The sequence below is a fragment of the Mastacembelus armatus genome, chromosome 9 (genome assembly GCF_900324485.2).
Source record: "Mastacembelus armatus chromosome 9, fMasArm1.2, whole genome shotgun sequence".
NCBI lineage: Eukaryota > Metazoa > Chordata > Actinopteri > Synbranchiformes > Mastacembelidae > Mastacembelus > Mastacembelus armatus.
The window spans coordinates 17,966,055-17,981,701 of record NC_046641.1 but is presented as its reverse complement, the minus strand read 5'-3'; the positions used below and the strand labels follow the sequence as shown (position 1 = coordinate 17,981,701).

The 15,647-nt window shown below is 40.0% G+C and overlaps 1 protein-coding gene across 1 annotated transcript in view; it reads left to right on the top strand.

Annotated features, from left to right (window-relative positions):
• Window positions 1-15,647, top strand: part of adamts3 (ADAM metallopeptidase with thrombospondin type 1 motif, 3) — a 98,121-nt gene that overhangs the window by 28,086 nt on the left and 54,388 nt on the right. The window contains exon 5 of the mRNA XM_026321908.1: window positions 10,774-10,961. Within this exon, the coding sequence (XP_026177693.1) occupies window positions 10,774-10,961 (188 nt within the window). The remainder of the gene's footprint in view (window positions 1-10,773; window positions 10,962-15,647) is intronic.

Genomic DNA, 15,647 nt, shown 5'->3' with positions numbered 1-15,647 from the left:
GGCTGCTGCACTGAGCTTTATTAAATGAATAACTTTTGTTCTGACGTCTTGCGATAAAAGGAAATGAATCTTCTGCAGAAGCTAATGGCTTTTCTGTTTTCACACTCAGCTGTGCTGTAATTGCCTGTGCAGATACTTGCTCAGAGAAGTATAAAAAACACATCATGGTGCCTTCTCCCCCCTCAGACATGGCTGAGCTTGACAAGGAGCTTGTAATGAGGTGCATCTCCATATGATTACTGTTGTCGGGATGCAAAGGTGTGTCTTTTAAATTACACTGTGGTTTGTAGTATTAGATAAAGCAATTCAGTTTTAGTCATTTAAAAACAGTAAGGGTGTTTGGTTGGTGCTATTAGCAATGATGAGTGGTTCCTCTGTGTTTTAAACTGAAGTTTGTTTTTTTTTGATGTCACAGGTGGGGAACCGTATCCTCCCCATCAGGAGTGTGTGGTGTGTGTGTGTGTGTGTGCGTGTGTGTGTGTGTGTGCGTGTGTGTGTGTGTGTGTGTGTGTATATATATATATGGTGCTTGAAAAAAGCTGTTGTCAACCCTCAAAATCATCCATCCTTTATCTATACCTGCTTATTCCTAACCAGGATCACAAAGATCAGCTGGAGCCTATCCCAGCTGTCTTTGGGTGAAAGACAGGGGTACACCCTGGACAGGTCACCAGTCCATCACAGGGCCACATAGAGACAAACAACCTCACACACTCACACTCACTCCTATGGGCAATTTAGAGTCACCAATCAACCTGACATACATGTTTTTGGACTGTGGGAGGAAACCAGAGTACCTGGAGAAAACCCACACAGGCACAGGGAGAACATGCAAACTCCACACAGAAAGGCCCCTGCTGGGTTATGAACCCAGGACCTTCTTGCTGTGAGACAACAGTGCTAACCACTAATCCACCACTGCCCGCCTCAAAATCAGTTCAGTTTGAATCGAGACATAATACAACGTGCAGAATACAACAGACACTGCCCTGTCTTTAGTGAAGTAAATAAATCTTTAATGAAGATCATGCCTTGTCTTCATATTTTGATCCTCCCTGTTTGCATGATGATCCATCAGATTGGGAAGATATTTTCCACATTGCCTTGTGTCTTCAGAAGTATGAGCCCTGGTGAGTTCTTTCCATTTGAAACCTGGTGATAATTAGCAACTCCAGCCCAAGCCAAGGGTCTGGAATAAGGATGGAAAAGAGCATTGGGAGCATTGAGCAATATTTTAATCGAAAAACATTCAGTTGTGTTCGCTCTTGACTTGCTGTGAATCATCCAGTTGCTTTCCACAAGTCAGATGGCAGCTGGAAAGGTCTAATGAGCATCTTTCTTCTTTCCATGCAGTCTGTCTGCTAGCAAGAGACAAATACTTCAAATTCTTGCTGCTTGTTTTGATACTACATCCGCTGTGTGGGTCCCAGAAACAGGATTGTGGCTGTTTCTGGGACCCAAAAGCAGAGTTGTGTGTTTAGCATTCCTGAGTGTTGCAACACTTTGGTTTTCATTGCCAGACTCAAATGTCTTTGGACTGCATAAAAATGTGAGAACTGCAATAACACTGCCCATGTCTGGAAATTACACCACGCACATCAAAAGAAAAGCCCAGTGCTCATCGTGTGATTAGATCTTGTTGTTGTAGGCCCAAATTCATCTCAAATGCTGCTTAGTCTGTTGTTTGTGATCACTGACAGAAACTGTAGTGTCTGTGCTGCCCTCATAGGTTTTCACATTTTTATTTTTCGCAGTCAAAAATTCTTGTAGAGTGTGTTTATTAGCACTTAGTCAGTTTTTCCAGATCTTTTAACTAAAGTAGTTTTTATCAGCAGTTTTCCATGTACTGATAAACACTGTGAGGTGTTGTTAAACGCTCCAGAAAAACAAACAAAAAAAACTTTTCAAATTCATAGAAATGTATATGAGATGTGGGAGTTGAAGCTCGGACTCTCATTGTGTCTCCTGAACGTCTGAAACCAAATGCATGTCCTTGTTTAATGTAAATACATGTGAAGTCTAGCCTGTTACCAGTGGACCAGTGCGTTCTACTAGAGAATCCAGAAACATGCCGCTTGTGGTCCAGCTGGACTGCTACCTCAGTAGACATACAGGACAAACTCATCAGGGAAATCACTGAAATGAGCCGCACTGATTAGTTGGACAAACCTGCAGCTTCTGTCAGTGATGCCAGTAGGCAAATATTTCATTTAGAGTTTAATTCTTCAGTTAGTTGGTAATTTGTTGTTGTATTTTCTATGCGTCATGATGCATCTGTTAGTTAGATTATATTGGATAACTAAGTTAAAGATGCTAAATATCTTTGAAATTAATGATAAAAGGTGAACTAGCACTAGAAACCTAGAACTTTCTGCTAGTCCCTGTCGTGTGTGCTTCTTATTTTAAAATAACTTTATTATCTGCACCTGGATCTGCGTTAAGGGAAACATCACTGGATGTACAATATGTGTCAGATTTAAAAAGCAGAGTAGTTGACCAGAGTAGTTGTATCAAAAAGGTTGTAAAAACTGGACCTACTCCTGGATCTGCGTCTGCACAGAATGAAAGTGCTGGTTCTTGGTGTGTGACCTAACACTCTACAAAGGTTTGCTGCAATGTTCAGTAGTTTTTAAGATTTCCTGCCAACTAGGGAACCAACAGGACCCCAGACTTCCTTGGTAAAGGAGAAAAAACAGGCTTCATTCACATCTGAGTATTTTAGGTTTGTGCATTTCAGTATTTTATCAGTTGTGCTGGTCAGAGAGACTGGAAACAGTTCGTCACTTGACCTTTCGACGATGACATTGGGGTGTTTGTTCTTGGAGAGAAAGAGAGGGAAAAAAAACAGATGCAGGTCACCAAAATATATTGAACTCTCTGAAAGGAAATACAGTGAGCATTTCTTCCAAAAAGGCAGTTCGCACCCTACCATGAATGAAGCTAAAGTTTTGCTGCATGTTGTAACTGCCCGACCAACAAGGCCTACCGTTGTCTGCTTCAAGACTCTCTCTGCCCCTCTTAACTCACACTCCACACAAGTTTCAAATTGTGTTGCTCAACAGCTGCAGCACAACAACTGATAAGAATCTTTGTAACAGAGAAGCAGTGGGATTTTTTTTTATTTTTTTTTATCAAGGACAATTTCAGCTTATTTGATTTCTTTTCGAAAGGGAGATGAGGAGATTGATACCTCTCTCATGCCTGTGTGTTAAATGCAGAGCTCCAGTCAGGACTGAGTGTAGCATAAAGAGTGGAAGCAGAGGGAACAGTTTTATAATAACCACCTTTAAAGCTCACCATGTTTATCTGGTTTGTTTAAATGAAAGTGTAAAGACAAACATTTATGATTTTCTAATCCACAAAAAAGAGGTGCACAGCGATAAAATACCTGTGCAGCATCTCTGGGTATAATACTGGTTTCCGGAAACAGTGGGGGGGCGTCGTATCAGAGTTTACTGATTCAAAGCACTGAAATTGAAAGTTTTCCTCTCTGTCTAAATCTGGCATTTGAAGCGTTTTCTATTAAAGCTCTTCACCTTCTGTTGGAACAGTACTCTCAGTTGTTCTGTTTTTTGTGGGGTTTTATTTGTAATTGTTTAATCCATGTCATTCTCAGTTTGAGTTTTTAATGTCACCAGTTCTGTCAGCTGAGCAAAGTTACAAAACAAAACCCAAGTAAAAATAATCCTTTTGATATTTAGGTTGTGGGATTCTGTAAGACCCTCCTGTTGCTGTCTGAGGTATTTGCAGTTATTCTGGGGATTTTATCATGTTAAGTCTAAACAGTCTTGTTTCTCAAGTCAAGTGAGCTTCAAGTCCTCAGTTTTTTCAGCTTGTCTGACATAAATCCACATTTTAAGCTCCAAGATCCAAATATCTACCAAATTAAAAGGAAGTGACTAACACTCCATGTTAATGAACAGCTGCCATCAGCCTCCTAATGACATTTAATCAGATTAATCATTCAGACACAGTTTTTCCGTAACATGATATTTATCACTTGTTACTGCTCGGTAAGTGATTTGACTATGGAGCAGTTAATCCATAGTCAAATAAATGTGATATACATGAGTCTGTTATACCAAGGTTATCACTCATTATCTCGAAATGGGAATAGACTACGCCTCCGTCGGAGTAACTACCAACCTGAGAGACTGTTTAAACCCAGGCCTGTTGTAATTATTTCACATCGCAGGTCTTCGTGCCTGGGAGGGAAACAGTAGCCACTGAAAATGAAAGGTCTTATATAAAAGACCCCTCCAGCACCGAGTACACAGCTAATACTAATTAACTACTGTCATGTTCATCAAAGTGTTGCAGCAAGAATAGCAGATTTCAATTTTAAATAAGTTTCCAGAGCAACAATGGTTTCCTGGCAGAGTTGCTGTGTGCTGCTATTAGAAAAAGAGTTTTTATTGTGATATTTAAAATGTTTTCTAGCGGTGGTACATGGTTTATTTTCCAGTCCAAATGACTCCTTTAGAAGCCGACACTTTGTTAGACTCCTCTTTACACAACCACGTCCTCTAGCCTACACAGCCACATGGGCGATTTGTCCGTTCCCTCTTAATATGACCCATAGGAGTGTCTTCTGAAATTGTTGTGGTTACAATAGATGTCGACTAAACAAGATGTCGACTGTTAGCTCCACTATACGCTTCATGCCTCAAGGTTTGATTTTATTTGTACATTAGTGGTTCCTGTTCATGCGAAGACACCAAGATTTCCGACCGAAGTCTGACTACGTATGATCAATGGTCGTGTACTTATATAGGGATTCTCAAAAGTCAGACGCACTCGAGGCTCTTTAGTGGCATTCACACTCCTGACGTTGACATGTGGACTACATATATAAGCAGCAGGATAATTCAGGCGCTCATGAACATATGGACATGACTTTAACTTTAGCAGTAAACAGGGCCTGTTGGTGTTTTAGTTGTACTTGCGCTGTAGCATTCTGTGTATATGTATGTTCGTTGATGTCTGAGATATGCAAACATTAGTCTGGTACGTAACTGTTTGTGCAGCACAATAATTTGAGGTGGTGTTAAATAAGATGTCTCAGGCGACTGCAGGAACCTGCCCTGTGCCCACCGTCTGGGAGACTGCAGAGCCCTGTGTGCTGCCGGTTTGCCTCCCTGGTATCTCTAAGGACAGGTTGAACTTATTGATACCTGATACAGAACCAGGCCTAAGAGTGGTCTGGTTTTGGCCAGTCTTGACCTTAATATCTGCTGTTCTCCTGGTGTCTGCTCCACACCAGTGACAACACAAAAGACACTTGTGTTTGTGGTCTGCAAGTATTCAGGATCTGCACAGTTCACCTGGACAGATCATCACTAACACAGAACTGACAGATATTCATCCATTTTCTGTTTTTTTGGTAACTAGTTAAAGATATTTTTTTCTTTCTTTTCAGCCTGATGCTGGAAAGTCATTGATATATTATCAATGGAAAGTTAGACAGTAGACTTTTTACAACTGTTAGACAGCATTAAACAACATTCACATTCATCTAGAGTCATGGTTTTGTCCATTTAACAAGTGTACTTCAGTTTTCACTAACTCTTAAAGTGGACTAAATGGTTCTTTAGCTGCTGCCCTGCTGTACTTAGTCTGCCTGCTGCTTTGTGCTCGGCTGGTAGCAGTTTCTCAAAGCTTTTCCGTGAAAAAACGTCCCTCCCAAGAAAGTAAAGTTGTGAGCAGTAAAACCAAAATAATGAGCTGCAGCAGACAAGGTTTAGAAATCATTAATGCTTTAATATAAAACCCAGTGGGATCAGGAGGGTTGGCTTCAATTTCATGGTAAAACTTCCCACCCGCTTGTTAATAGTGATTCAGGAGCTTAGGGTGGTCCACAGAAATTGCACATTAACACACTGCTCACCTTTGTCTCCAGCATGTGATGCCTCACCCAACATCTTTTCTCATGTTGTGGTGCTGTGCAGGTAATTAGGCTGCTGTTGTTGCTGCTGTCACCACTCACTTTCAACTTTATTGACGCAGAGGGAAGAAAAAGGCTAAAATAATATTGCCTCACTCATAAAATCCCGTGTAATTGTACTAGGTTTTATATGTTCTAGGGAGTCAAAAATTCCCTTACATGACAATCTGTTAATTGCATAACTAAATCAGCTGCAGCTTGAGAACATGTTGGTAACACTAGAAAAGAGTCATTTTGTTCTCTGTTTAATGCTGAGGTAGAATTTGACTTGTTGAGGTAGGGCACCTGATTTCAGGCCCTCATTCACTGACCCTCTGTAAAACCAATCTTCAGGAACAAAACAGAAGGAAATTGTTCAGTAACAGAATACAAACATTATTCAAGATTACTGTAAAATGAGATGTCAACCAAGCGTTAATGGCTTTGGTCACACATTCATTTCTTGGTATTCACTAATAGACAACACACATCAGATTTTTGAAAGGACACCCTTGACCAGCTCCATGTTTGGCCCTGCAGACAGCTGCCCCACACTGGTGTAATGATTAAAACCAGAGACCCAGAGAGTCCTGGTGTTAAAGCTGAAAAAGCAGACATTGATGTCGGGCATTAATGTCCACGGGTGATGTTTTAGAGTTGGAGTTGGCAGGTCATTAACATTGTTTAACTTGAATGTTTCTGAAAATATATCAGAAACTCTGATAAGAAGACTGGGAACAATATTTTGTTACAATCATTAATGAAGGAACCTGCTGCTTTTAAAGTTTACAGTGCAAAGTCTGACACTGTGGGACCTGTTAATGGTTTAATTTATTACCCTAATTACCTTCATGAACTTTGTGTCACAGCAGCTTCAGCTCCAACTGCTAACCAAAAGAATCAACACGCTCCCTTCACTTGCACTTTCCTCAGTATCTCTAAATATCTCTTTCCATGAACCAGACTTCCTGCTTTGCACGAGAATTATTCATGAGATGAATGTTAATTTATCAGTTGAGTAGTTCTCGTTACAGCTTCTGCTCTTGTATGTGCCATTGTAATGCAGTTCATATTCATTTGGTAATTCTGGGGTAGAAAAAAACGTCTAAAGGTTCAAATTAAGTGACATTTTTAGACGTATTATATTCAACTGCAGTCAGAGAAATTGGGTTCAGACTATTGGTCAGATAATCAATTAGTAAATCAACTAATGATCCAGTTTTGTTTTAAATGTGATTGACCAAACAATCAGATAGTTCATTTAGAAAGTAATGAATGTTTATGAAAAGAATTAATTGGTTATATAAGCTGCACCTACAAAATGTTTGATTTGATTGCAGCTGAGCTTTGCCTAAGTGACTGGATGATGTTTGACCTGCCATTATTGCCTGATTAGAATTCAGACTCAGACCTTTAATTGCACCCAGGTTTTTTAATGCAACCCTGCAATTTGTTGTATTTTCATAGACGAAATGACAGTTATATTAAATTCTATGGTGCAAATATTTGTTTACTGGATGTTACCAAAGGCATGATGGGACCTCAACTTTTTTATTTTGTTGTTTTTTGCATTTTTTTGGTATAATACCCTGCATACTTAGATGAAGACCCTGCATGCTTTTCATGTCACATATACAAGCATTTACAAGTGTTATTTAGATATTATTTATGGTAATTGTTGCCTTGTATTTTGATGTCCTTGAATGTAAACATATAAATGTAGATTTTACAATATACATGTCGAGATGGCAGTGTCTATGTCATGTCTCCTGATGGGGTGGCTGGAGTGTGGAGCATGCACAGTGCAGTGTGGATATTAATGCAGACATAGTAGATTTCCACTCCAGGCTGATGGCAAGTTGCCTGTCACCTACCTCTGTGCCATTTTTAGCCTGCGGCAGCGCTGGCTGGCCTTGTTGCCACCTCGCTGTGCAGCGCCACGTGTGGGCAGGCACTGGCTGGGGGCCCCATCTGTCTCCTGGGCTGCTGCTGCTGCTGCATGGTGGTGCTCCCATGGGACTGGGCTGTGGGTGGGGCAGAGATGGGGAGAGGGGACGCTCACCACTGCCTGAAGCACACTAGTGGTCTTAAGGAGCTCTGCTGAGGGGAAGTCCTGTGCGTTTGAAGTAGGGACCTCAGTAAGCCTGTTTACTCAGGATGGGGAGGGGGGAGCTAGCCTGCTGCACAAGAATGCCTGTGTCACGATGGGAGCGGCCGAAAGCAGGAATGCTCTCCACAATCCCAACACTGTAGGAGCCGTGCCACGGCTGAGGTGGCAGCCATTTCTTCCTATTTATTTTAGCTCCCTCTCCACTCAATCACCGGCCCTGTCTGCGGCCATAAGTATCTCTGGAAAATGAAAAATGGTCTGCACTTTTATTTATGGCTTGAGATTTCCAAGTTGCTGCCAGAGTCACATCTTCACCTGGAGTCGATGAAAATTTTGAACTTTTTTTTTTTTTTTTTTTTTACTTTAATGATGTATTTGTTCATTGGAAGTTTACGGAGCATGGAGGAGCTTTTTTTGCAGGAACACTCTGTTTTACCTTTCATCAGATACAGACATTCACACTTTAAAGTTTTCATTGGTCACTAGGTGAATTTAGGTGGACTGTAAGATAGTTTAATCTTTATATACAGCTACAGTAATTTGAACAACAACTACTGTAAATTGTCCTAAGAGCAGTGCATTATGGGTCAGTGCCAGTGAATGGTTTTAGATAGATGCAGGTATTTGTCCGGTTCTTGATGTGAACTGGACCGGAGATGGCTAAGAACCATTCAGCAGGTTGAGCTAAATTCACAGTCACTGGGGCAAGATTTGTTTTGACTCGTGCTGCTGCCAAATTCTCCAACACGGCAGGATGACGGCTTACCGAAACGTCTTTGAAACACAACTTTCACACAGACTCACAACAGTCTGTGTGAACTTAGTTTACCAACCTTGGTTTGTTTGTAAATGGGCTGCATTAACCTACATGAACCCAATTTTTAGTTCAAGGCCAGTGCTGTGTGCAGACAGGCAAAGGTTTATTTACATTACCAAATGAAAGATGAGCTGCCTCTTCAGTTTAAATACAGTGCGAGGGTCAGAATGAAGCTATGCCTTCAGCAAATACATAAGGACCCTGGGGAGATTATCTCACATACACAGTTATCAGTTCTGCTATAGTATTTATTCTAAAACTTGTAATGCCCCAAGTGGGGACCATTTGACACCAAGCTGTGCACTATGAAACAGATAACACTGTGTGCACTGTAAGCATTTTAGCTTACACCTTAAAAACTTAACTCCAAAACTCTGAGCTGTAATAATTTGTATGTAAAAGCTGTAAAAGCTAAAAGCTTGTTATCAAAACAAAAACAAAAGGGTTCAGCGCTCTAATTTAGTCCATTCTCCTGTGGATTTTGATGACAGGCAGAGGCTTTGTTAGTATTTAATGAGATTTTTAACTTCATGTCATTGTGTGACAAAGCATCACAGTGGTTATATAATCATATGAGCTTTTAAAATAGAATTTGTATCAGCAACTAAAGGAAAATTGGATAATTTTCTTAGCTGACAGAAACATTCATGGAATGAAATACTTATTAAGAGAGTCACATGAGCAGCAAAATGAGGGAAACTCAGAAAACAATCTCCTCTGTCTGGAAACGTAACTGGTACTGTATAAACAACATGGAGTGTAGTGAAGGTTCAGTCTCATCATTTCAATTTGGGATTATGTCAAACAGGATTAAAATGAGCTAAATGCACATCTAACAAGAGCTACAATTTTCCTCTGTGGTTGAGACCAAATAAAACAAACCGTAGGCATAATCGCAACCTTCCTGTTGGCCACCAGCGCCAGCAAAGCAAAACTCTCTTTCAGAGACCTGATGATTCATTCACATCCCTGCCAAGATTATCCCTGCTGGGGTCTGAACCTGCAACTCTGCTGCTGGCTGCTTTATGACCGAGCTGCTGATGCCCCGAGGAAGGCTTGCTTTTTTTAAATTCATCATTGTGGAAAATCTCATCTCCAGGGTTTCTTACAGTAAAGCAGCAGCGTAAGGGATATCTGTGGCCACCTGATCAGCTGTCAGCAGGATTGAGAGTGCAAGACAGAAATGTGCACAAGTATGGAAGATTGGCATTAATGGCTTCATGCATAAAATTACTATTTAAACACTTGATAAATAAAATAAAGAAAAGCTGCAAATATATACCAATTTTAGAAGCTGGAACCAAATAAGTAAAAAACAAAAATTGATTCTAACACACTGTATATTTATATCTGTTGACTATATCTATTGATATATATATCGCCATAAAATGTCTGAGTTTGCAAAACCACATGCACTTTACAGCTGGATTGTATGTGGTTCATCGTAAAAATCCTGACCATGTCCTCATCTACATTTTGAACATCAAATGTAAAACAAATTCACATCAGAAGTGGCCAGAGGGTAACCTCTAAGTCCCACTGTGACTTCTGGTGTCTGAAACATGTTTATAGTGATAAGACCTCTTGAAAATAAATTTAGGAAATGTCCCACAGCAAATATAGTAGGCTACACCTTTTTTTCCCACAGGTACAGTACAAGAAGGTACAGCTTGGGTTTGGGCTAAGTTGCCTGTAGGTGTGGATGTGAGTGTCTGTCTCTGTGGGTTAGCCCTGTGATAGACTGCTGATCTGTCCAGGGTGGACCCCATCTATCGCCCGGTGTCTGCAGGGACTGGCCTCAGCCCCCTGCAGGCAGTACATAATGGACTGATAAGAAAAAAGTTTTCATCTTTTGTGGATTCTTGTCTTTCCACATTCACATTAACACTTACACCTGCCCCCTTTGTCTTCATTCTTGTACAGACCCAGAGCTTGATGTACCCGGGACCTTAATCTCTGTAACCCAGAAGGTCAATGAGACCGTCAGGCGGCGCCGTGATGCTGGGGAGGATGATTACAACATTGAAATCCTGCTGGGAGTTGATGACTCTGTGGTTCGGTTTCATGGCAAGGAGCACGTGCAGAACTACCTCCTGACTCTGATGAATATTGTAAGTCACTGTCTGATTTCTAATGCATTGATCTTTGTTGCTGAACAAATTTAAAAAGCATACTGTAGGTTTGACGTTTTTTAAGTCTTTCACAAGCCATTTGCATGTTCACATGCAATGTTTACTCTCCTTGATACCTGCAATGAAATCCCTTCCAAATGTAATTATAAATGTAATGGCTGAGAAACTAAATCCACAGTCTCATTTTCTTCCAAAAAGGCTCCCTAAGCTTGGAATTATTCAAATTGTGATTATGAAGGATGACCTGGTAGTTACATGTAGAGCTGTGGCCAGAACAAAACATTGTCAGTAAATGGATATCAACTTGAGTAGACCATGTACCTGCTGAGGCCTCATATTAACTCCAGCTGAACTTTGAAAAACTGTTTTTGCTCAGAAATAGGGCCGTAGGAAGGAGAAGAGGAATAAAAACTGTTGGAATCCTGATATACTGTATTTGCCCATAAAACATAGAATATATCAGTGTAATGTTTTGTTTGGTTCCTTTTTATCACCCTTAGATCTCTTTACAGCTCAACAAATCAGTGCATCTAATCTTAATTGTGATTTAAATTACTATGTGTATTATGAAAGAGGTCACTGATCATAGTGAGAAGAATCATTTTGTATGCTTTTACTGTCTCAGAACTCGCACTGACCCTGTTTCTAGATGCAGCTATGTTCTGCAAACGCTTTGATAAACCCAGTGCACACCAGCTACCCTGCACCAAACAGCAAGCAGACAAAATTAGCAACAATCTGGTAAAAAAAAAAAAAACAAAACAGCTAGAACATTTCGCAGCTAAAAAAACAGATATTTTTCACATAAAGTGACTTTAGAAGCCAGATGGACAGTGAATAACAAAATCAAAAACGCTTTTGTTGCACTTTTGCTGCTTTTGCTTGTTCATGCTCCAAAGTGGCACAAGTAATGAATCCTTTGTACAGGTGTAAAAGAGGCAGCAGTAATACAACTTAACTGGATTTCGGTTTTATGTCGTGTGTTTATGGTTTCCAAGATAAAACAGCAACTGAACTTGTTTTTTCACTTCTCATTTGTTTTGTCTTTTGAGAGCTGAGTCAGTGTTAGTGAACTCTGTTCCAGTGCCAAAAACAATACAGAGGAGATTACATTGCCCTCTAATCTACTGCAATAATCAGCTCAGCATGATCTGAATATATGAGCCATTATGAGTTCGCCTATGAGTTCTGTTCTGATGCAGAGTAATCAGTCGTCTACAGCTGAGTAGTCTAATGCATCTCTATAGTATTTGCACCAGTATGACAGTTTTATCCATGGTAGAAATGATTTCCATGCAGACACACTGTAGTGTGCTTTCAAATTTCAAATACTCAATTGGGATTATCCTGCGCTCTGTGCACCTCAATCGGCCCATTATATGTTCTTAATTGTTATTTGACAGTAATTAGCCTCCAGAGGCAAATTAGAATTACAGTGTTTACTCATCATCTTGTCCCAAATGCCATCATCACCTCACTAGTGGTGGAAGAAATTGGCCATAAGTGCCGCGGTGTGCGGGTGGCACGGTGCGGTATCATTTTAATGAGACTTTTAATGCTATAGAGAGACAATACTTTCATCCCAGTGTTTTCACTGCAGCACTCTTCCTGTGACGATGATTAAAACATCCCCAATGGATGAAGAAGGTTGAAGCTGATTCTAGACCACTACGGTGTGTGTGTGTGTGTGTGTGTGTGTGTGTGTGTGTGTGTATGTGTGTGTATTCATGCCAAATCTGATTGGCATTTGTTTTATGCTATAGGTCTGCCTTAGGGCAGAACAATTACATTTGAATTATAAAAGCAATTTAGTGGCTAAATGTTGACAAGCGGGTTATGACTTTGGATTGGAAGACACCCCTGTGTATCACCAGGAGATATATATGAGCCAGATGTGAAGAGGACTGTGCTGTCATTGATTTTAACACTGATATTTCGAGTGTCACAGTTTTAGCTATCTGTTAATTGCAGAAAGAGCTGGGTGTATTCCAGAAATCCTTTTCAGCTAGCACTGCAAAAGATAATCCTTTCAAATGCATGTGTTCCACAGGAGCTCAATGCATTTTTAAAAACTCTTTCTCTGCAGTTATTTCTTTTATTGTGTTCTTGTTTTGTCTGGAAAACAATTGTCTGTGTTGCAAACACAGGCTTTTTTTTTTTTTTTTTTTTTTTTTTTGGTTGATGATGAATTATAACCATCACAAACCTTGTTGTTATTGAGCTCACACATTGTGTGTGTTGTGTATTGGCATTTAGTTAGTACAATTGAATGCCCTCAAGTGAAAAACATTCATAATGCTGGCCCCTGACAGGCCGTCAACATAATATCTGTTTGTTATTATGGAGCTTAGTTTCTGCCAGGAAAAGAAACAAATGAAGAAAAGTTGGAAATGAGAAAGAGATTACAGGCTTTAGTTGAGTTTTTTAAACTTAATAAATCATAATCTCACATATTCTCATTACTTTCACTTAATTTAAATTTTAACTTAATATTCCATATTTTTATGTCAATGAATCAACAATTTTAGTATTCCATCAGAACTATGGACTACTGAGGTTTAAAAAGAGATTCACTTCTTTTTTTAATGAATTTTTTTTTTAACTTTCTCAATTTTGATTTTAGATCTTATATTATAAAGTAATAAAAACTTCATAGCTCAAACTTTTTATATCCTATCATTTTTGATTGGACATAAAAATATGTAATATCTCAATCACTTAGTATTTATAGATTTCTTTAACGTGTATTCCTTTCATTTCCTCACATGAACGAGCTTCCATATGTGGTGATCAAGATTCAATGTCATCTGTACTGTCAATTTTTAACAAAGGAATAAAACGCACCAAAAATACATTAACCCATTTCATTGAATTCTCCCGAACTGACTGTTCAATTCACTTTCTGCTTGTGAATTTCTGAGCATATTAGAAATGTTGGCTCCAGTCTTGGGCAGCTGTGCAGAGGAAGATGTGCTGCCATGTGTTAAATCTGTCTGTCTCTGGCTGCTGTGGCAGCACTGACAGTGTGACGAGGATACTGATGGTGTTTTCCAGTAGAGGTCCATGCTGGCTTCAACTGTGACACTGATGACTGTGCCTGTCAACAACAGTGTCCAGCTTTGCCTTGTCTTTTTATCAGGACCTTGTTTCTTTTCTTTTCTTTTTTCTTTTCTGTTTCTTCTCTTCTCCCAATCCTTATGTTATTAACCCACCAACCCTGCGATTAGTAGACGACCTGCTTTACTTCCTGAGCCTGTTCCTCCTCTCCTCTTGTCTTTTCGTGTCCTCTTTCCTCTACTTTTCTCTCCTTTTTTAACCTGTCTTTTCCCCTTCTTTTATTCTATCCTCCTCTTCTATTCTCCTTCTTTTTGTCACTTTATCTTACCTTTATTCTTCCACTCCTCTTCTATTCCCTTCTCTCCTTCCATCTTCCTCCTCTTCACATCCATCCATCCTCCTTATAATCTCCCTTCTTTCTTCCTATCTTCTCTCCTTTCCACATCTCTTCTTCCCTTCCAGCCTTTTTCCTGCCTCCTCTCTACTGTCTACCTATCACCTTATATCTTCTTAGATCCTCTAACTTTGCATCCTTCTCCTTTCTGTCCTCTCCACTTCTCTTCTCACCTCTCATTTACATTCAATTATCCTCCCTTCTCTTCTCCACTTTTCTCCTCCACCTTCTCCTCCTCTCCTTTTTTCCTTGTTTTTTCACCCCCTCTTTTCTCCTCTTCTATTCCCTTCTATATGTCTTTCCTCTTGCCTCATCTTCTCTCCTTTCTTTTCCTACCTCCTCTCCTCAGCTCTTCACTTATTCTGATTTTCTCGTCTCCACTTTCTACTCCTCTTCTTCCCTTTTTTCTGTCATTCTTCTTCTCCTACTCCCTTTGTCCTGCTTCCTTTCTCTTTTCATCTCTTCTCTATCCTCCCTTATCTCACCTACTCTCCTATTTTGAAGTTTCCTTTTATGTCTGATCTTTCTTTTCTCGTCTCCTCTCATCACCACCCATTGTCTTCTTTCTCCTTCCACCTCCTCTTCTCTTTGCTCTTCCTCTATCTACTCTTTTTTTTATTTCTGCTGCGCTTCTTAGCCTCACCAGCCTCCAGAGAACTGTAACTGATTGGAGCATGTAATGAGGTTCTATGTGCTATGGATGTCCACAGTTTAGTTGAAAATGCACACACAGCCCAACAATAAGTGTGTTAAGTTATTTAGTGCTGTTCAAGCTTTATGTTTGGTTCCAGGTCTGCTGCAATAAGTGAGATGAGACTTTAGCTCCTGCTTTTACTGTCAGACCCTTTGTCATTGTTGAGGTGTACCCAGCAAACACAGCTCAGGCTTTCACCCCTGACAGAGACGAACAGCTTGTCTTTTTGGGGATAATCTGTCTTCATAAAATAAGCAACTGTCCCGTGTTGTTCTCCGCTATTGTTGCATCTTTGGGTTTGTTTGTCTGCGTACAGTATGTGTCTGCATTTTTCTCACATATCGTACGTGGATTCAACAGTACTCTGCAATACACTTTAGTTAAATACATGCTTCCTTCACTTCCTTCTCTGATGTCCATAAATTATGTAAAAATGAATGGTACGAAAGCATTTTGGTTTTTTCTCTCTTCTTTTATTTTATCCCAGGATTTTGTCCTGGATCCTGGATGTCAGAGTAGA